At 40.7% G+C, this 22,754-nt stretch overlaps 1 protein-coding gene across 4 annotated transcripts in view; it reads right to left on the bottom strand.

Annotated features, from left to right (window-relative positions):
- Positions 1 to 22,754, bottom strand: part of slit1a (slit homolog 1a (Drosophila)) — a 274,736-nt gene that overhangs the window by 68,179 nt on the left and 183,803 nt on the right. For all 4 annotated transcript variants that reach the window (XM_057847549.1, XM_057847552.1, XM_057847551.1 and 1 more), the window contains exons 10-14: positions 9,483 to 9,554; positions 3,204 to 3,275; positions 3,024 to 3,095; positions 2,710 to 2,853; positions 1,260 to 1,423 (exon numbers count right to left, since the gene is read on the bottom strand). In XM_057847549.1, the coding sequence (XP_057703532.1) occupies positions 1,260 to 1,423; positions 2,710 to 2,853; positions 3,024 to 3,095; positions 3,204 to 3,275; positions 9,483 to 9,554 (524 nt within the window). The remainder of the gene's footprint in view (positions 1 to 1,259; positions 1,424 to 2,709; positions 2,854 to 3,023; positions 3,096 to 3,203; positions 3,276 to 9,482; positions 9,555 to 22,754) is intronic.

Here is a 22,754-nt window from a genome sequence, read left to right as displayed (position 1 = left end):
TATACATTAATAACAATTTATTAATGCGCTGATGTATATGTGAATTAATGTTATGTATTATATATATTATATATTAGAACCTAACCTTAAGTATGGTATTATTTCACGTGAATGTACCTCATAAGTATTACTTAACCTTAATTAAACATTACTGAATGTTTTTTTGGACCCTTATTGTAAAGTGTAGCATAGGTATCCTTTAACTAAGAAATTATAAATGCTTAAGTTCCCCCCTCTTAACCTTTATTAACCATTACTGAATGCTTTTTGGACCCTTATTGTAAAGTGTACCACATGGGTCCCTTAACTAAGAAATTATAAATGCTTAAGTTTCCCCCTCGTAACATTTATTAACCATTACTGAATGCTTTTTGAACCCTTATTGTAAAGTGTACCACATGGGTCCCTTAACTAAGAAATTATAAATGCTTAAGTCCCCCCCCCCCCCCCCCACCCCATTCACCTTTATTACCCATTAGTGATTTTGTTTTGGATAAGCAATGTATTAATTATTGTAATGTTACTGAAACATTAGTTATTTTCTTAAAATGCATTCACTAATGCATTAAGTCCTGTTAATTAATATAATACTAAATGTTAGATAAGGGATTAAATGAATTATTGTCATTTTACTTAAATATGAGTCATTGTCTAAAAATGCATGAACTAATGTTAATTAAGGGACACTTATTTAAAGTGTTACCCAAATCTTAACGTGTGTGCAAGCCTGGAGACTGGAGAGCAGCAGCACTTCACATGAGTGACACAACCAGACACTGCTACAACGCAAGCTAACTACACACAAAATGTCACACATTGTGAACTTGTGATGGAAAATATTGTGCATTTTCGTTTCGTTGTCGACTCGTCAGACGAAAACTGGCATTAGTCTCCCAAAACACGTTTTTAGCTCATCATTTTCTCGTCAGCATCATGAAAAAATTGATCATTGATTAAATATTTTTGATCTCGTCATTGTTGACGAAAACAACACTGCCAATCATTTGATGATTTGTGACTTGTGAGAGTTGTTTTTCAATACTTTTGTCCATTTGTTGACTAAATCTCCCCTTTCAAATGTCGATTGTACTGTAAGGTAGTGTAAGGTAAGTTGAAGAATGAAGTTTCTGGCGGAGCTGAGAGATTTAACCCAACCCCTGACTGTGTGATTTATTGATTCATTGAATACTTCTATCCATATGTAGTGTAAAGTAAAAAAAATCTGAGCCAGAAAAGGGATTTGGAGACCGTCAACCTACCCGAACAGCGGAATTTCTTGCTCTTGATCTGCCCAATGCGTTTGTTGGCCAGCCGACGGGGGCTGGCGCAGCGGGCGCCGCTGGTCTCGATAGGGTTGGAGCGCAGGTAGTCTGCCAGCCACTTCAAGTTACAGTCGCAAATGAACGGATTTTGGGCCAGATGACTGCAGGGAGGAGACAGTTTCAGCGATCGTTAGAAAAATACTTTGGTATGTCTATTACGTAGCGCACTTAAGCCGAAGCCAAATGACAAGAGTTGTTTTCAAACAAGTGTGTCAAACTTGTTTTCAACTCGAGCCAAATTGTAGTTAAGGTTGCCGTCAAGGTACTGCTTAGAATGATGAAGCACATGAATGTATGAAAGCTATAGCACACCAATAATCGTGGCTCAGTATATACACTTAAGTATTTACTCTTTCACTTTTCTCTCTTCAGATTTAACAATTCTACATACAGTGCTGCTCGAAAGTTTGTGAACCCCACAGCGATGGTCAGATTTTTTGTAAAAAAAACTAAAATAACCTTATTAAATGTTAAGTTATACCCAAATCCACAATACTGACATTCCAAATAATGGACTGAAACAAAAGAAATAGTTATATTGTCATTCTTTATTTAACAAAAGTGGTTGATTTAAGAAAAACTCAGATATCATGTGTGCAAAAGTATGTGAACCCCTTCAGTTAATAGGATATTGCGCCTCCTTTTGCAGAGATTACCTCAACCAAACGGTTTCTGTAGTGACTAATCAGCCTCTCACATCTACTTTGGGGGATTTTTGCCCATTCTTCCTTGCAGAACGCAGTCAGTTGAGAGAGGTTTGATGGGCGTCTGGCATGAACTGCTCGCTTCAGGCCACAGCATTTCAATGGGATTTAGGTCAGGACTTTGACTGGGCCAGTCCAGAACACGAATCTTCTTCTTTTTCAGCCATTCCTTGGTTGTATTGCTGGAATGCTTTGGATCATTATCATGTTGCATGATCCACCTTCTGCCAAGCTTTAACTTCAAAACAGATGGCGTCAGGTTATGTTCTAGGATTTGACAATATTCCTCAGAATTCATGATTCCCTGGACTATGTGGAGTTGTCCAGGTCCTGAGGATGAAAAGCAAGCCCAGATCTTGACATTCCCACTTCCATGCTTCACTGTTGGGAGAAGGTTCTTTTGGTGGTATGCAGTGTTGACTTTTCGCCAGACATGGCGGTTTTGGTTGTGACCAAACAGTTCAATTTTGCACCTACATCAGTTGATGAAAACTCTTTTTAATTTAGTCTCGACAACACAACTGTTAAAAAAACCAAAAAAAACTACTGAATTGATTGATTAGGAAATCAGGTTGAAATAATAGAAAATTCCAAAATGTTGAGGGGGTTCACAAACTTTTGAGCAGCACTGTAGGGTTTACGTTTATGCAGTTAATGTTTCTGTGATAACATATGTCACTCACAGGGTCTGTATGGCTCGCAATGATGTAAAAGTGCCCTTGGCCAGAGTTTGAATCTTGTTGTCGTACAGCGACAGGAGCGAGAGGTTCTGCAGGTCCTGAAAGGTGTTGGCACGGACGCAGTGAATCTTGTTGGCGTTCAGCAAACTGTGGGATAATGATGGGAAAGAGCGTAGTGGAGTCAATCAGGCTTGTCAGACTTTTATTTATTGATTCATTATATATTCCAGCTGGAGAATGATGCATAGATACAAGGGTTAGGACCTCTTCCCTGAGTAGGAGTGAAACCATTCTGTCTGCATAGTGTGTGTTCTTACAGTAGTTGCAGGGCATAGAGGCCATCAAAGACACCCTTGGGCAGGTCGGTGATCTTATTTCCATATAGCACACTGGGAGATTACAACATAAGCATGATTTCAACATGGCAAAATGACAAAGCAGATGGGAATTTATGACGGCACACATGCACAAACACAGCCTCTGGATTGGATACTTACAGCGAGTTGAGGGAGCGCAACCCCTGAAAGGCATCCGGGGCGATCTCCGAAATCTGGTTGTTGCTCAGGTCACTGTTGGTAGAGAAGAACAATCAGTTATGAAGACTCTCTGTGGTTTGACTGCACTCTCATGTCCGTTTTACACGTGTCAAGTCACATCAAGCGCACCAAAAGTGAAGATGAAGAATTTAAACCAGGTTTAATCACATTTTGTTTTAAATGGAGCTGTTAAAAACTTATTTTGTAAAAATCCTCCTTCTTACATTTAAGACCATTAATGGGTTGGGGCCATCTTATCTCACCGATGCTTTGGTTCCATATCGCCCTAACAGAACACTCCGCTCTCACAATGCAGGTCTACTGGTAGTTCCCAGGGTTTCTAAAAGTACTGTCGGAGCTTGAGCCACCAAGCCCCTGTATTATGGAATCAGCTTCCAGCTAATATTAAAGAAGCCGAGACAGTCTGCACATTTAAGATTAGATTAAAAACGTTCCTATTCGACAAAGCTTATGGTCAGGCTAGTTGAAGTCGGAGTGGACTCACAGTTAGTCTAAGCTGCACTAGAAGCTATAATGCTGGGGGAAGTACAGCCACTGAGTTCTATCTCCTTTTTCTCACTCTACCTACCACTTGTCTTACTTTATTTCTATTTTCCAATGTTAATATCTAGTTGTCTAGTCTCCTCATCACTAGTCACCTGGTGTCCCCTGGGGAGGGGCTATTTTTTAGCTGCAGCCTCCTGACTGCCCGGACCCCTGGCTGGATGGACGTCCTCGTTGCTACCCCCGTCTCATCTGGCTAGATGGACCTCTTCTTGTTCCTTTACTCCACTGAATCTTTACGGACTGTAACTTCGCCTGCTAATTCCCATTAGCAGTCCTGGGGCTTCCTGTCTATCCGTCCTGGGAGTGGATCTCTCCTGACTGTGGTACTCCCCAAGGTTTCTCATTTTCTCCCAAAGACTCTGGAGTTTTTGGAGTTTTTCCTTGCCGACATGGAGGGTCTAAGGATGGGGGACACCCAGGACTTGAACTATATTTCTTCATCTTTGTTGCTTCATTTGCTGTTTCTGATTGTGTATCATATTGCCTCTGCAAAGCCCTTTGAGACAACCTTGTTGTGATCCAGGGCTATACAAATAAAATTGAATTGAATTAAAAAGGTACCCTCAGAAAATAGAGGGTAGAGATTTTCCTGGGTAAGAGGTATCCCTGTTCTAATGTCCACCACATAGACCCCCTCCTTCCAGTAACAACTAGCCATGCCAGTGAGACGGTACTTCCCAATTCATGGATTCATCATACTGTACCGTCTTGCAAATCTTCAACTGTCCAACCACTTCTCTGGTCATCTGATTTTCAAGCTAATCAGGAGAACAAGACGAGAACTGTAGAGGTGACCAGGAAGCCACTATCTGCTCTTCCGCAAACAAATGCGCCATACTGTGGCTGAATCTGGATTGGTCGCCTTCTGGTGGCGAGCCAATCAGGGGAAAGAGATGTGAGCTTCAGACGTGATCAGGAAGCAACTATCTGCTTGAATACTATGGCGGAATGCAAAGTGGTTCTTGTAGATACAGTTGGGCAAAAAAGTATTTAGTCAGGCACTAATTGTGCCAGTTCTCCCACTTAAAAAGATGACCGAGGCCTGTAATTTTCTTCATAGGTGTACCTCAACGATGAGAGACAGAGTGAGAAAAAAAAATCCAGAAAATCACTTTGTCAGATTTTTAAGGAATTTATTTGTAAATTATGGTGGAAAAGAAGTATTTAGTCACTTACAGACAAGCAAGATTTCTGGCTCTTACAGAGCTGTAACTTCTTTTGAGAGGCTCTTCTGTCCTTCACTTGTTACCTCTATTAATGGCACGTGTTTGAACTCATTCTCAGTACAAAAGACAACTGTCCACAACCTCAAACAGTCACACTCCAAACTCCACTATGGCCAAGACCAAAGAGCTGTCAAAGGACATACCAGAAACAAAATTCTAGACCTGAATCTTGCTGGGAAGACTTAATCTGCAATAGGTAAGCAATTTGGTGTGAAGAAATCAACTGTGGCAGCAATTATTAGAAAATGGAAAACATGCAAGACCACTGATCATCTGCCTCGATCTGGCGCTCCCCGCAAGATGTCACCCTGTGTGGTCAAAATTATCCCAAGAACAGTGAGCAAAAATCTCAGAATCCCACGGGGGGAGCTCGTGAATGACCTGGGGAGAGCTGGGACCAAAGTAATAAAGGCTACTATCAATACCACACTATGCCAACAGGAATTCAAATCCTGCAGTGCCAGATGTGTCCCCCTGCTTAAGCCAGTACATGTCCAGGCCCATCTGAAGATTGCTAGAGAGCATTTGGATGATCCAGAAGAGGAATGGGAGAATGTCATATAGTTAGATGAAACAAAAAATTGAACTTTTTGGTAGAAACACAACTTATCGTGTTTGAAGGTGAAAGAATGCTGAATTGTAGCCATTATTACTGATTATTATTTTTACTGTGAAGCATGGGGGTGGAAACATTATGCTTTACCACATTTTTTCTGCAAAGGGACCAGGACACCTGATTAGTGTAAAGGAAAGGATGTATGGGGCCATGTATTGTGAGATTTTGAGTGAAAACCTCCTTCCATCAGCAAGGGCATTGAAGATGAAACATGGCTGAGTCTTTCAGCATGACAATGATCCCAAACATATTGCCGGGGAAACAAAGAGTGGCTTCGTAAGAAGCATTTCAAGGTCCTGGAGTGGCCTAGCTGGCCTCCAGATCTCAACCATACATGAAATCCTTGGGTGGGGGGGGGGGTGGGGGGGTTGAAAGTCCGTGTTGCCCAACAACAGCCACAAATCATCACTGCTCTTGAGGAAATCTGCATGGAGGAATGGGCCAAAATAACTGCAACAGTGTGTGAAAACCTTTGAAAACGTTTTGACCTCTGTCATTATCAATTTAGGGAGTATAACAAAGTATTGAGATGAACTTTTATTCTTGACTAAATACTTATTTTCCATCATAATTTGCAAATAAATTCTTTACAAATCAGACAAAGTGATTTTCTGGATTTTTTCTTTCTCATTCTGTCTCTCATCGTTGAGGTACACCTATGAAGAAAATTACAGGCCTCTGCCATCTTTTTAAGTGGGAGAACTGGCACAATTGGTGGCTGACTAAATACTTTTTGCCCCACTATAGGTCAGTTTCTCAACTTTTGTCTGAAATACACTAAATGTGACGGGAAATGATGTTTCCGTATATTTTTTTGAAGGTTCCTCCAATGAAACAGGTGTTGGATCTTTCCCAGATTGCCGTGAGTAATACAGTATATTCGTGGCAGACATATAGAACAATTAATCTAGCGTGCCAGGTTAAGCAAAAACCAGAACGGACTCAAATTTTAAAAATTGCCGGAGGCCTCCCAAGCTTGGCACTTCTTGCCACAATGGCTACGCTGCCCATATCTTGGAGCACAGATGAAACCTGCCAAAGAGTGTGTTCTCGGGAGATAGGAGGAGGAGACAAACGGTCTGTCCTGACCCGTACAAGTGAGGTAGTAGGCTTAGGATGGCAGGCGCCCAACCAGCTCATCAGCAATTGTGTGAGCTGGGTTCAGTCAATCTAATAAAACTTTCTCTCTACGCCCACCCACATCAAGCACAAAACCTTTAGGCCTGTGCTCAAGCACCCAAAACCGGCCATCATACAGGGGTTTGAGGGGCAATCAATGGGCGTCGTGGCATACAAAAAGGAAACAGGCAGACATCATCAGAAGGTATGAACAACCGAGGAAAACTAAAGGTTAAGCTTAAAGGCCATCCATTTATTCTACAAGTAGTTAAACAATGTATCAAATACAGTATTTGGTTGAAACTCACTCAAAAGTAATTAGAACTAAAGTAACAGCTTACGAGACAAAAACAATATTATTTTATAACACTGTGGCCTATCAAGCCACCAAGTTATTAGACACGCTGTACATGATTGACATACAGCAGACTACATGTGAACATTACAGCTGTTAATAGGATCCACAGGCTCCTGCCCACAGGATAACCGCTAATTCTATGCATGTCTGTGTCTGTAAATGCAACACTCAGAGAGAGAAAGAGGGGGTTGGGGGCTGAATGTACTGAAATGCAGTCTACTCAGCGCTTCGTTGAAGGAAAATCATGTGGTGAAGTTAGTGGCATAAGTTCACATTCAGGGGGTCACTGTTAAATAAGTGGCCATTCGTCTTGGTCTGGATTTGAGGTTTCTTGGAAGTTTTGACACAGCGGAGGAGCCCACATCTGCTCTGGTGTGTATATGTGTGTGTATATGTGAGTGCAATTGCTGTATCCCTGTTGGTTCATATCTAGGTTATTCCAATTGGGACAAGGTGAAAGATGGGTGCAAGAAAGGGGACCTGGAATTTCCTAGGATAATACAACACACAGGGTCAAGAGAAGGCACAATGCCATAAATACACAAGCATAGAGAACCCTATATACTTTACCATAGGACTACATTTAACTTGTATAAATCACATCTCCATATTTTATCCACATCCGTGGAGAGACATAACAAAGACATCTGCAGATGATATCCCAGGAAGGTTGCAACATATGTCTGGCTGTCTACGTGTACTGAGGGAGTCCATCGACGGCATGCGGCCAGCTGAATCAACGGAGGCGCAGAGGTTGAACACAGTCATACCGCAATGTATAGTTGATGCTAAATGCAGAATCAGCAGCAGCAGCGTCTCTGTTTCAGATGCCTACATGGAAGACGCAATAGATCTTTTCCCTGACTGTATAATGCTAATGCTGCATCCACCAAGCAATATAACATTGAAAGGAAATAATTCAAGGCAGCGAGCAGAGTGGTTTTATTCCAATAATGGTATACATTATGAAGTACACCGCCACGCATACAGATAATCCCTTCGGGTCAGAGATGAGGTCCTTCCCCAAGTGTAGGAGTTCAAGTATCTCAGGGTCTTGTTCACAAGTGAGGGAAAAATGGTGCCAGAGATCGACAGGCGCATCGGTGCTGCATCTGCAGTGATGGAGACTCTGCATAGGTCTGTCGTTGTGAAGAGGTGAAGACATCCTTATCCTCACCTTGGGTCACGAGCTGTTAGTCGTGACCGAAAGAACAAGATCACGGATACAAGCGGCTGATATGAGTTCCCTCCATAGGGTGTCCGGGCTCTCTCTTAGAGATAAGGTGCGATGCTTGGCCATCCAGGAGGGGCTCAGAGTAGAACCGCTGCTACTCCGCATCGAGAGGGGCCAGATGATGTGGCTTAGGCATCTGATTAAGATACATCCACTGCGCCTCCCTGATGAGGTGTTTTGGGCACGTGCCACTGGGAAGAGACCGTGACGCTGACCCAGAACACGCTGGGGAGACTATATCTCCCGGCTGGCTTCCCGCAAGAGGAGCTGGATGATGGGGCTGGGGAGCGTAAAGTCTGAGCTTCCCTGCTGAAGTTGCTGCCTCCGTGACCCGACCTCGGATAAGTGGGAGAAAATGGATGGATGAATTTGTGTTTGTTGTGCTCGATGATTAGGTTTTTTTAGTTGTAGTATATGCCAAGTTGAAGGCAATTGGGATCATGTTCTTACTAGGGAGATGACAATTCTCAATATTCATGTTTATCCAAGTGTCTTTAGATTGAACTCAAACCATACCAGTTCAGTCTACAAGAGAGAGAGTCTGAATAAAACCCTTGACTTCACACCAAAACAAAGACAGATCAGAGGTTTTTCTTCTGCTACGGTCTGTTGGCCTTAGAAATGAAATGGTTGGGTGTTTAAACAGAGAGGCGGCCTTAAGCCTGGGCATAGGAACTCCCTGACCTTCTGCTTTTCCCCGCTTCGCTTGTAGCTATGTCTTCCAGGCCTGCCGCCGTTACAGATTGCAGCTGACTGATGGTTACAGCTCAACAACCGGCCTGTCACTGTCCTCACTCCTGCCCGACAGCCAAGCCTCAGCCATTTCGTTCCAGCACACTCTCTGTATCCTTCGTCGTCCCAGTCGGCCACAGTTTATGTTTTGCCCATGGAGGCGCAAACTGCCCTGACAGGGCTGGGGCCGCACTTGCCAGGGAAATACCAGCAAATGGCATTGGAAAGATGAGAGCTGTTATTATGACTATTCACTATCTGAGGGCTTGCGATCTGAAAATACTGAATGCTCTCTGGGTGCAGACAACAAGAAGACAGAAAACAGACATTCTGCAGGATTTTTCTCTCAGTCCTGTGTAACTACATGTGTCCGTGTTGCCGTACTTACATCCTGCGCAACTTCTTGTAGGGAGAGAAGGCTCCTGGAGGAACTGTCTTTATCCCGTTCTGCTCCAGACGTCTAGAGGAAATAAAAGATGCAACCGGTTAAACAAACAACAGGCTTGCTTCATCTCTGAACAATGAGGCGTGGGAGTAAGTCGTATATGAGTCTCAAGTTTTAAGTTTCAATATTTAGGCAATTCCCAGGAATAAGTTGCAAAAATCAAACAAGTCGAGTCCCCACTAAGTTTGTTTTCTTTCCAAAAATAAAATCAATGCCAGACTTTATTTCCAGGTGTCAAGCGAGATCCAGCCCAGCATTAACATTATATAAATTGACTAGAGATGTCCCGATCGATCGGGTCCGATCACGTCATTTTCAAAGTATCGGAATCGGCAAAAAAATATCGGACATGCCTTTTTTTAATATATATTTTTTAATTAAATTGTTTTCTAATTGTATTTAACGTTACAGACATAATATGTTACACTCATCCAGAGTCTTTAGTTTAGGCTTAAGGTAGGGTTATCAAATTTAACCCGTTAATGGCGGTAATTAATTAAAAAAAAAAATTATCACGTTAAAATATTTAACGCAATTAACGCATGCGCTGTACGACCCACTCACGCATTGTCGCGTTCAATCTGCAATGGCACCATTTTACCTATATATAGAGCTAAAAGGCAGCGTAAAATGAGTAGTAGTTTTTTTAATTGGCTAAAGCCTTACAATCCCTCTCCCTGCGATTAGAAATATCGTGGGAAGCAATGTGGGGAAGAAAGGTAGTAATTAGGGCTGTCAAAATTATCGCGTTAACGGGCGGTAATTAATTTTTTAAATTAATCACGCTAAAATATTTGACGCAATTAACGCACATATCCCGCTCAGACAGTATTCTGCCTTTTGGTAAGTTTTACAGCAAGGCTTTTTGTGCTGTCTAACAGCGAACTCTTGTGGTCGCTTTGCGACATGGTTTATTGTTTTCTTGCCAGTTCAATATGGCTGCACGACGTCTCGGGCTGACGCCTACGTTGTAATGTTGTGCTTATATGATCCTTGGACAAGATTTGTCCGTAAGTATGGTTGTTGTAAAGAATGTACATATTATGTTAGTAAGCAAAATGTTATATTTTTTGAGTGAGACACTTTTTGTTTATGTTTAGTGAACCTGTATAGCGTGCTAAGCTAACGTTGTTGCTAATGCAATGCTTGTGTACATTTTTTTGTAGTTTTACGACGGTCTAAAGAGGACAATGGTTTGAGGCAATTTTATTAATAAATCAGACGAAAAAGGAAGAAGTCTGATTATTAAGGCGTCGTTCACTAGCCGTCTAGCTTTGGAAAAAGTAGACGCTTCGGAGTGAGGACAGCATAGACCGATTTAAATGACAGTAAAGTGAAATGCCCACTACAGTCCTTATGTACCATATGTTGAATGTATATATTCATCTTGTGTCTTATCTTTCCATTCCAACAATTTATTTTACAGTATATATATAATTTACAGAAAAATATGGCATATTTTATAGACGGTTTGAATTGTGATTAATTGCGATTAATTACGATTAATTAATTTTTAAGCTGTAATTAAAAATTTTAATCGTTTGACAGCCCTAGTAGTAATTGATCATTTTCTTAACACCCTATGTTATTTCCCAACGCAGAGAAAATATATCAATTGGTACCACTACGCACAGTCATGGTTGCACTTCCCATCATGCATTTGGGCAGAACAGTTAAATGGCTACAGTATCATTTACTGAAAGCGCAACAAATACACGAGATGGCAATATTTAGTCACAATATACAAAGTCACATTTATCCTTTAAAAATTACAAGTCTTTCTATCCGTGGATCCCTCTCACAGAAAGAATGTTAATAATGTAAATGCCATCTTGAGGATTTATTGTAATAATAAACAAATACAGTACTTATGTACTGTATGTTGAATGTATATATTCGTCCGATTTTTATTCATTTTTTTCTTAATGCATTGCCAAAATGTATATGATCGGGAAAAATTATCGGGAATGATTGGAATTGAATCGGGAGCAAAAAAAAAAAAGCAATCGGATTGGAAAATATCGGGATCGGCAGATACTCAAACTAAAACGATCGGATCGGGAACAAAAAAACATGATCGGAACAACCCTAAAATTGACTTTTACAAATGTTCTAGCCATGAGTCAGTGAGTAAGTTCTAAAACTAGTAACTTGAATCTAACTCAAGTTAAGTCACCTTTGGGAGATTGGCTTGATTATATTGGGGAAATCTATACTCCACTTGAAATAAATGAAGACGTTGGAGTCATAACATCCTGAAAACCAATAAACACAGTGCATATTAGCGGGACCACGGAACAGGATCTGTATAGGCCTTCAATTTGTAGTCATATTTCTTTTTGATGAAAGAGTTTCCAGCACTCATGATCTCGTATGAAAACTGCAAACAATAATGGTCTCATTGAGGTGAAACATGAGTCCATTTAAGAAAAGTTGGTCAAAACTTTGCCACGCAGACAATGAAAACATACGCCGAGTTATTTTACGGCCTAATCAATGACAGATGGTCACAGTGAATCACAGAGAACCAGGGGCTACTAATATGGGTGTGCATGTCCAGTGCATTTTCAAGTCACTACTTAAGTTTGTCCCAGAGCTGTTCCCCCCAGTGTGGCTGGCAGAAGGCTGTTTATCTGCAGGTCAGTTGACAGCTTTTAAAAGCCCCTTTAACAAGGCTAACAAGGGTCCTGGCCAGGTGGGGTTCTGTCTTGTTGTCCTGCCACCGAGAAACCTACTGCACAACAGCAGAAGCAATCCTTGCGCTATACGGGTGCTAAGCTCCGGGCTAGCCTAGTAAAGATCGTTAAAAGGCTATTTGTCACCACAAGGAAATGGGGATCATTTAAAACCTGCAAATTATTGATGATAGTTGTAACCACAACCTCTTAAAATGAGGGCCTTGCTCTCAGAGCGAGAACATTTCCACACGATTTAATCATTCAATTACGGACATTCATGATTTATCACATGCCTTTGAGGGCCTGCGTTGCTATGTTTATGGGCAGAGTGTTTTTGCGAAACATAAACCACTGCCGCTGAACTTCAGAAAACGTTCAATCTGAATTCTGCCCCCCTCAGAGCTATGTGCCTGTCTTCCACATATGGGACGATATAGCGGCGCAAATGACATTCTTGGGATGGCGGCAATTCCAGACCACAGATTCCTGCGGTGGCCGTGCTCTCGCGGTCTGTTTCAGTCTGCTTGTCCCGATGTGTCTGTGAGTTTGCCGCAAAGTGACGGAGCTGTGGTTCCTTTGCCCTCACAAGCGGCTGAGCACTGGCCCAATGTGGCTTTTGTGCTTTTTCTTAGCAACCAGCTCATCTCGCTGCTCTAAAACGGCATGAGCGCAACTACAGTGGGGCAAATAAGTATTTAGTCAACCACCAATAGTTCTACTACTTGAAAATATTAGAGAGGCCTATAATTGTCAACATGGGTAAACCTCAACCATGAGAGACAGAATGTTAAAAAAAAAAAAAAAAAACGAGAAAATCACACTGTTTGATTTTTAAAGAATTTATTTGCAAATCATGGTGGAAAACAAGTATTTGGTCAATACCCAAAAGTTCATCTTAATACTTTGTTATGTACGTTTGTTGGCAATAACAGAGGCCAAACGTTTTCTGTAACTCTTCACAAGCTTTTCACACACGGTTGCTGGTATTTTGGCCCATTCCTCCATGCAGATCTCCTCTAGAGCAGTGATGTTTTGGGGCTGTCGTTGGGCAACACGGACTTTAAACTCCCTCCACAGATTTTCTATAGGGTTGAGATCTGGAGACTGGCTAGGCCACTCCAGGACCTTGAAATGCTTCTCACGAAGCCACTCCTTTGTTGCCCTGGCTGTGTGTTTGGGATCATTGTCATACTGAAAGACCCAGCCACGTCTCATCTTCAATACCCTTGCTGATGGAAGGAGATTTTCACTCAAAAACTCTCGAAACATAGCCCCATTCATTCTTTCCTTTACACGGATCAGTTGTCCTGGTCCCTTTGCAGAAAAACAGCCCCAAATCATGATGTTTCCACCCCCATGCTTCACAGTGGGTATGGTGTTCTTCGGCTGCAATTCAGTATTCTTTCTCATCCAAACACGATAACCTGTGTTTCTACCAAAAAGTTCTATTTTGGTTTCATCTGACCATTATACATTCTCCCAGTCCTCTTCTGGATCATCCAAATGCTCTCTAGCGAACCGCAGACGGGCCTGGACATGTACTTTCTTCAGCAGGGGGACACGTCTGGCAGTGCAGGATTTGAGTCCCTGGCGGCGCATTGTGTTACTGATAGTAGCCTTTGTTACTGTGGTCCCAGCTATCTGTCGGTCATTCACTAGGTCCCCTCGTGTGGTTCTGGGATTTTTGCTCACTGCTCTTGTTATCATTTTGACGCCACGGGGTGAGATCTTGCATGGAGCCCCAGATGAAGGGAGATTATCAGTGGTCTTGTATGTCTTCCATTTTCTAATAATTGCTCCCACAGTTGATTTCTTTACACCAAGCGTTTTACCTATTACAGATTCAGTCTTCCCAGCCTGGTGCAGGTCTACAATTTTGTCTCCGGTGTCCTTCGACAGCTCTTTGGTCTTGGCCATAGTGGAGTTTGGAGTGTGACTGACTGAGGTTGTGGATAGGTGTCTTTTATACCGATGAGTTAAAACAGGTGCCATTTATACAGGTAACGAGTGGAGCCTCGTTAGACCTCGTTAGAAGAAAGTTAGACCTCTTTGACAGCCAGAAATCTTGCTTGTTTGTAGGTGACCAAATACTTATCTTCCACTCTAATTTGGAAATAAATTCTTTAAAAATCAAACAATGTGATTTTTTTGTTTTTCTCTTCCACATTCTGTCCCTCATGGTTGAGGTTTACCCATGTTGACAATTACAGGCCTCTCTAATCTTTTCAAGTAGGAGAACTTGCACAATTGGTGGTTGACTAAATACTTATTTGCCCCCACTGTACTTTGTGTTTTTGTCACTCTTTGAGATCAGTGCATGCAAGTACCTAAATCCCCCAATCAACAGACGGGTTGCTGCATCTGATACAGAAAACGAAACAATCCTTCAGTGCCACCTTCAATCAATGTTCCCATCCATTTCATCATTCTGAAAGCTTGATTTTGTATCTTTCTTCAGGCCAGTGTCAACACAATCAATGCTCCTGATCCTTTCCATTAAAGTCCAGGCATGGCTTTCATTAGGGGGGATACAGCATTTTTTTTGAAAGTCACGGCAGGAGAAAGGCAATGGAGAGTTCAGTCACGGCCGACCGTGGACTATAATAATCTCTTGTGGTCAATGTTTGGGCTAACTGGACCTGTTCTTGCAAGAAACCAGCTCACATCCCCACAAGCTATAAACACCAGCACTCATTAAGGGAGTGCAGGGCATAAGCTCTGTGATTTTTTTCCCCTATTTTCACATAATGAATGTGTGTGTGAGTGCGTGCCTCATTAACGAGGCATCAGGCTAGCCTTGATACCCAGCAACCTGCCCCCTCTGTAATTGAAACTGATTTTATAATGAACTTCAAGCGCAGATCAAACCCACTGCACCAAATTACTGCGCTCCACTATAACATCAGCCCCTTCCCCTTATTTTTCCTTATATATTCTCATTTTTCATCATCAATTTGTCTGGTTCTATGTTAGTTTGGCAAACTGGAAAACACAGTAAGGTAGGAAAGAGGAAATCGGGCCTGAGAGGTAAAGTTTCTCTAAGAATAATAAAAATGGAGATGATTTAGGAGTTTATTGCCAGGGTCATGGTTTAGTACCAATTAGATATGAAGGGCAGGGAGACCTTTTAAAGTGTCTTTATTTCATGGGGAAACCCGGCATTCTGGTGTTTCTGCTCTATATTTCACGGAAGAATTTATGAGGCATACCTGAAAACTAACCAAAAATAATCTCTCGCTTGATCTATCCGTCTCATTCTCATACATACAGACAGATAATTATATGGGGCTTTGCCTTGCAAAGGCCCAGTTAGTAATATTCTACAACTTTATTACTCTTTTTTTTGTATGATCATCTTATTCTTTGCATTTTTTCAGCGTGCTGCTCAGCCCAAACCGTTTGACCAATCGGCATTTTCGAGCGATGCCCAGACTTTTTTGAACGACCCCGAAAAATATTCCGTTCGCCTGTAAATGCGCATTTAAAAAAAAAAAAGAAAACATTAAAAAATGTTTTTCAAAACGCTACTTGTCCTACAATTTTTGGCCAAATCACATAATTTGGACATCAAAAATTACCGGACAGTATGAGTCTTAAAAGTTGTTTTTCAGAATTTCAAAAGAACGTACGGTTCCCCCAAAATTTGCCAAAAGCTGTCCCATTCATTTCTAATGGGATGCCATTGATAGCCATGTATGTCCAAATTTCCTATTCATTTCCAGTGGCATTTACTTTGGTTAATGCCATTGACGGCCATGTATGTCCATTCTTTTGATGCCAATGTACTTGGATTCCATTGACGCATATTGAAGTCGATGCCATTGACGGCCATGTACGTCCAAATTTCCCATTCATTTTTGATGGCATTAACAATGCACTGACGCAAACGTAGCCAATGTATGTATTTATGTCAATGTAGTTCATGGATTCCAATGACGCATATGTAAGTTGATGCCATTGCCGGCCATGTACGTCCAAATTTCCCATTTATTTCCAATGGCATTTACATTGCATTGAAGCCCATGTACACGGATGCCATTGACGGCCATGTATGTCAATTCTATTGATGTCAATGTACTTGGATTCCATTGACGCATATGTAAGTCCATGCCATTGACGGCCATGCATGTCTAAATTTCCCATTCATTTCCAATGACATTTACATTGCATTGACGCCTATGTACTCAGATGCCATTGACGGCCATGTATGTCCATTCTATTGATGACAGTGTATTTGGATTCCACTGACGCATACAATATGGAAGTCGATGCCATTGACGGCCATGTACGTCCAAATTTCCCATTCATTTCCAATGGCATTTACATTGCATTGACGCCCATGTACACTGATGCCATTGACAGCCATGTATGTAAATTCTATTGATGACAATGTACTTGGATTCCATTGACGCATATGTAAGTCCATGCCATTGATGGCCATGTACGTCCAAATTTCGGCATTCATTTCCAATGGCATTTACATTGCATTGGCCTGATATCACTAGGAAATGTCCCCGAAATGTACCCACAGGAAGTGAACTGATTTCAATAGGACATGTCTCCAAATCAACAGGACGTGACCTAATATCAATAGGACATGACCCTAAATTGTCCCCAAATCAACAGGAAGTGACCTAATATCAATAGGACATGTCCCCAAAATGTCCCCAAATCAACAGGAAGTGACTCGATATCAACTGGACGTGTCCCCGAAATGTCCCCAATCAACAAGAAGTGGCCAAATATCAACAGTACGTGTCCCCCAAATGTCCCCAAATCAACAGGAAGTGACCTGATATTGTCCCCGAAATGTCCCCAAATCAACCTGGGCGGGGCTAAGATCTGTATCACCCCATAGCAAAGCCCCATAGTAATTTTTCCAGAAATTGCACTTTCTAGGATACAATATCAAGTATATAGTGTAATAAAATATGTTACATGGTGTAATAATTGTGATTTTGTTCATTTCTCAAATAATTTGGTGATTTCCTCATGAAAAAGTAAAATTAGATGGTACTTTGCAAGGCAAAGGCACAGAGATTAAAATTATTCTTTTTTTATTGGGAATGATGCGCTGCATAGCCCAAACTGTTTGACCGACCATCAACGTTCAAATATCAAAATGACCGGAATTTTCACGCGACACAGGGAATTTTTTGAATGATCCCCCCCAAATTTTACGTTCGCCCGTAAACACGGGTTTTTTAATTTTTGTATTTATTTATTTTTTAAATGTATCGAGTCCTACAATTTTTGACCAAATCGCATAGTTTACACATAAAAAATTCCAGGATGGTAAGGGGCATAAATGTTGTACAGAATTGCCCAACACTTACGGTCCCCCCCTAAATTTGCCAAAAACTGTCCCATTTATTTCTAATGGGATGCCATTGACAGCCATGTATGTGCAAATTTCCCATTCATTTTAAACCTGTGCGGTTGACCTTTTTGACCAAAACCTTCCAATTCCAGCCCATTGACATTCAACTGGTGCCCAAGTAAGTTAATGCCATTGACAGCCATGCAACAGGACGTGTCCCCAAATAAACAGGAAATGACCTGATATCAACATGACGTGTCCCCCGAAATGTCCCCAAATCAACCGGGTGGGTCTTACATCTGTATCTACCATTGCAAAGCCCCATCATAATTTCTCCAGAAATGGCAGTTTCTAGTTATTATTGACATTATTATACAGTAAAATACTTTTTTGTGCATAAACTTGTGTGAGCTCAGTTTATTTGCACAATGAAAATTACTCTTCCAAGATTTGAATTGTGTCAGTCGTTTGAATGAGAAAGATAAATTGCCGTTTTAAAGCAAATCCAGACCGTCTCTTAAATCAAATTGAAGACTTCTTATGGAAGCGTTTATAAGTGCATGTTCATCGTTTAGTTCAAAGACGGCGTGCACGAAAAGACTCTTCCTTGTCAGAGTGTTGCAACAGGCTGGCAAAGCCTGAATTAAAAAGAGAAATCAGAAATGTCACAAGACGACTTTGTGGGTGGTCATGCAAGCGTGAACTGCACGTCCAAATTAGGAAATTCAGTACACCAGCAAACTCAAAATGGGTCAGGGTGGTTGGGGGCTTCCATGCTTGCTGGGTATTTATAAACAGACCCCATAGGGACGAGGAGACCTAGAAACTTGCCGTGTTGCCTTCACAAAGTGGATGTCGGCTTCCCCTCTATTCATAAATCACTAAATTTCATAAAGATTCTAGTAAAAGGCCTTTAGCCCCACGATAAAGAGCTAATTCTCAACCTTGAAAACTCTAATCCCACATTCCCAGCAATTAATGAGCTCTGACAGCACCGTGGGCTGTAAATAGTTAATGTTTAGACAGATGTCGGTGGACCGATAAACTAGCAAAGTGTTTGCGTGAGCTTCACAGCCATCTGAGCAGATAAGAGGCCACAGTCTCCTCCGTTGGTGTGGGACATTGTGTCCGAGTGAAAATGGACGCCTATCTTTCCAGCAGGTGATGCGTGATGAGAAACTGCACACAAAAAAACCCCAACATGCGTTCGTAATAGATGCATGTTTTAAATCACTCAAAGCTTGCAGGAGTGTATGCAAGCATGCATATGGAAGTGCAATGTGCACATGCCAACAAATGCCATGCAGCACCAAGCTACACTGCACAATGGAGCTGTGGTTTTCTTTACGCTGGAATCAGTCAATCTACTCAAATTATGCTGTGCAAAATCCTAAGGATTATTATAACCGACACTGCTTTGTAATTAATTTTGTAATTGCAATCACAGAGCATAAATTCCATCTTTATTTACTGTATGTCATATTGTTCTGTTTTTTGCTCTGAACTGCTTACACCACAAGCATTGACTGAGACTGTGGTACAGACGGAGGAGCGACGGTGACCATGACCTTTCAAAAATGGCCCAATGGTGTTTTGGGTTTGGTTACGTTCGGGCATAAAAACAACAAATTGTTGTTGCTTTAAATGTCATAAGTGACTTCAATATAAGACCATTCAGCAAGGTTGGCCTTCTGAAAAGTTGGACCCGAGTGTCTGATCTGGATGTGGACTGACTCTTTAAAAAAAAGACAGCTTAGACAGCTCTTTAAAAAAAAAAAAATCTACTGATTCAGCTGAACTTACAAATGAGCTGAAATTCTTAAATCCAAAACCACAGACATTAACCCATGCACTCAATTCGATGTACTCAATAACACATTGTAACTTTCTGTTCTTTATTCAGATTTTCAGCTATAATCATTGTTTAACCCGTTGGTGTTATTTTGTCCATATTTTGGCTTTTTATTTTTTTAGTTTTTTTCTGTGTTTCATCAAAGAAAAAGCATTGGAAAATTTTCACTTGGGAGCCAATATTTCCCCAGGATAGTAAAAACATGTAAAGATCAAAATGGCACCATGCTGCAATTTCTAACTTATTGCAAAAAGGTTGGGGAGATTCACACTAAATTTCTTGTAATAATGCCATGTTCTGGCTCATTGACTCCCATTATATATCCACATTTTTTATATGCTGTAAACCTGATGTGTTAAAATTAGGGCTGTCAAAATTATCGCGTTAACGGGCGGTAATTTTTTAAAAAATTAATCACGTTAAAATATTTGACGCAATTAACGCACATGCCCCGCTCAGACAGATTTAAATGACAGTACAGTGAAATGTCCACATGTTAATTGTGTATTTTGAGTTTTGCCGCCCTCTGCTGGCGCTTGGGTGCGACTGCTTTTATAGGCTTCAGCACCCATGAGCATTGTGTAAGTAATTATTGACATCAACAATGGCGGGCTACTAGTTTATTTTTTAATAAAATTTTTACAAATTTTTATTAAAACGAAAACATTAAGAGGAGTTTTAATATAAAATTTCTATAACTTGTACTAACATTTATCTTTTAAGAACTACAAGTCTTTCTATCCATGGATCGCTTTAACAGAATGTTAATAATGTTAATGCCATCTTGTTGATTTATTGTTATAATACACAAATACAGTCCCTATGTACCGTATGTTGAATGTATATATCCATCTTGTGTCTTATCTTTCCATTCTAACAATAATTTACAGAAAAATATGGCATATTTTAGAGATGGTTTGAATTGTGATTACTTGCGATTAATTACGATTAATTAATTTTAAAGCTGTAATTAACTTGATTTAAAAAAATTTATCGTTTGACAGCCACAGTTAAAATCCATTTTCCGTGATTACTGATGCAATCGCTTCTTTGGCGCGTCAAAAACATGGAAATGGAGAAATGTGTGTGTTGAGAGTCTTAACAAGCAAAAGCCACTAGGGGGCGCCAATGGCCAAAACATGAATTTGCTTGCAAAGAAATTCTGTTGTTATGACTTATGGACTTATTTGGGCCTCTAACTATGTCATATGAAATATTCAAATTAGACTTTTATTTATTTATATATATATATCTATATATATATATATATCTATATATCTAATATATCTATATATATATATATATATATATATATATATATATATATATAGATAGATATATAGATATAGATATATAGATATATATATATACATGCACACAGTATATATTATATACAGCATAGTTAGTTTTGCTATTAGAATAATACTGCTATTAATGTCCTCAGGGGGCATTAAAAAAATAAAATAAAAACAATGTGTAGATAGGTCTGATGCCAATGAACACTTTTGAGTGGTTGAAACTGATAAAATATTCATAAATGACTTAGTTATTACACTTCAAAGGAAAAGCCATACTTTGGACAAAATCACAAGAATTTAGTTTGATTCAGAAAACTGCCATTGTGTAAAAACAGGGCATGCATAAAAAATTCTGTTGTTATGACTTATGGACTTATTTGGGCCTCTAACTATGTCATATGAAATATTCAAATTAGACTTTTATTATACATATACAGTATATATACAGCATAGTTAGTTTTGCTATTAGGATAATACTATTAATGCCCATAGGGGGCATTAAAAATAAATAAATAAATAAATAAAAACTATATATGTGTAGATAGGTCTGATGCCAATGAACATTTTTGAGGGGATGAAACTGAAAAAAATATTAATAAATGACTTAGTTATTACACTTCAAAGGAAAAGCCATACTTTGGACAAAATCACAAGAATTTAGTCAAAATAAAATAACGCCCACATTAAGAGTTACTGTCAATTCCATTGAGCTGCCATTCCAGGAAAAAATAGTAATAAATCCTTTTACTGATTCTTAGGATATAAGTTATGAATGATTGTTGCCCCCCAGATTGATGCTGATAAGCAGGGGATCGGCAAGACATCTAACAAGCCCCAGTCTGCACCACCAAATCCCCCAATCAGCTCTTCTGGACAATCCAGAACAAATGGCGAGACATCTTGTCTTGCCACAAGGGAATGATATGGTGGAACCCACAACCGCGAAGTGAACACTCAGCACTCACATGGCGGTGAGGATGGCAAAATCCTTAACTCTCGTTGCCCTGACAACAGTAACGCCCGAATTCATAGCAGACAAGAATCCTAAACAACGCCCAAACACACCCTTCTTCCAGACCACAGCCTGCCTCACCTGAGCCTTTAAAAGACTGAATGTTTAACTAATTGTTGTCATTTTCTTGAGAATCTTTAGTTGACTTGTGATATGGTGACCCCGGATCCAGTTTGCCTCCTCACCTGGGGTTCTCTGTGCTGTATGATTGCTGCCGACTTGAAATAAATTGTCAACTTGTGTTTTGAAGCCTTTTTCCAGCTTATAAAATGGAGTCAGTACAAGGGGTTAAAACTGAGGTGAAGGCGCAGAGTTTGGCCTTTTGGCCGGGTTGTCGGAATTGCGGTAGCGCGGTTCTGGCGGTTGGGCTGGAATGATTCCGGCGATCTGGCAAAACGGTCAGATTCCTTCAGAAATGAGAGTGGTTTTCGTCCTAACTGCGGAATCGTGGACCAGCGCTATACTCTTAGCAGAGTACTTGAATGGACAGATTCGTCCTTGAATGGGCATGGGACTTTGTCCAACCTGTCTATATGTTTTTTGTATGTTTTACCACAGGGAGTCACACGAGGGTTGCTCCGGAAGTATGGGTTTCCGGACCTACCGATACAGGTTGTTCAGTGCGTGTACGACCGGTGTCAGAGTTTAGCCCACAGTCATCAGATTAATTTCCATCACTGTGGAATTGGTGAGTTTGTCACCGATTCTGTTCATAACTTACTTCGATGGAATTTCAAGGCCCAGCTGAGGCGTTAAAGAGGTTTGGTTTGTGGCCTTAATATTGCATTTTTTATTGCAGAGGATGCGGTTCTGCTGGCTTCATCAAGCCACAAGCTTCAACTCTCATTGGAGCATTCCTTAGATGAGTGACAAGTGTGATGAAAATCAGCATCACCAAATTTAAGACCATGTTCTTCAGCTGGTAGAAGGTGGAATGCCCTCTCCAAGTATGGTATGAAGTCCTTCCCCAAATGGAGGAGTTCACGTATCCTATGCTCTTGGGTCTCCCTGGAGGAGCTGGACGAAGTCTATGGAAATCTAGGCTTCCCTGCTGA

Source organism: Corythoichthys intestinalis, chromosome 10, assembly GCF_030265065.1.
Source record: "Corythoichthys intestinalis isolate RoL2023-P3 chromosome 10, ASM3026506v1, whole genome shotgun sequence".
Classification (NCBI taxonomy): domain Eukaryota; kingdom Metazoa; phylum Chordata; class Actinopteri; order Syngnathiformes; family Syngnathidae; genus Corythoichthys; species Corythoichthys intestinalis.
Note: the sequence above shows the minus strand (reverse complement) of the source record. Positions and strands in the feature narration are given on the sequence as shown.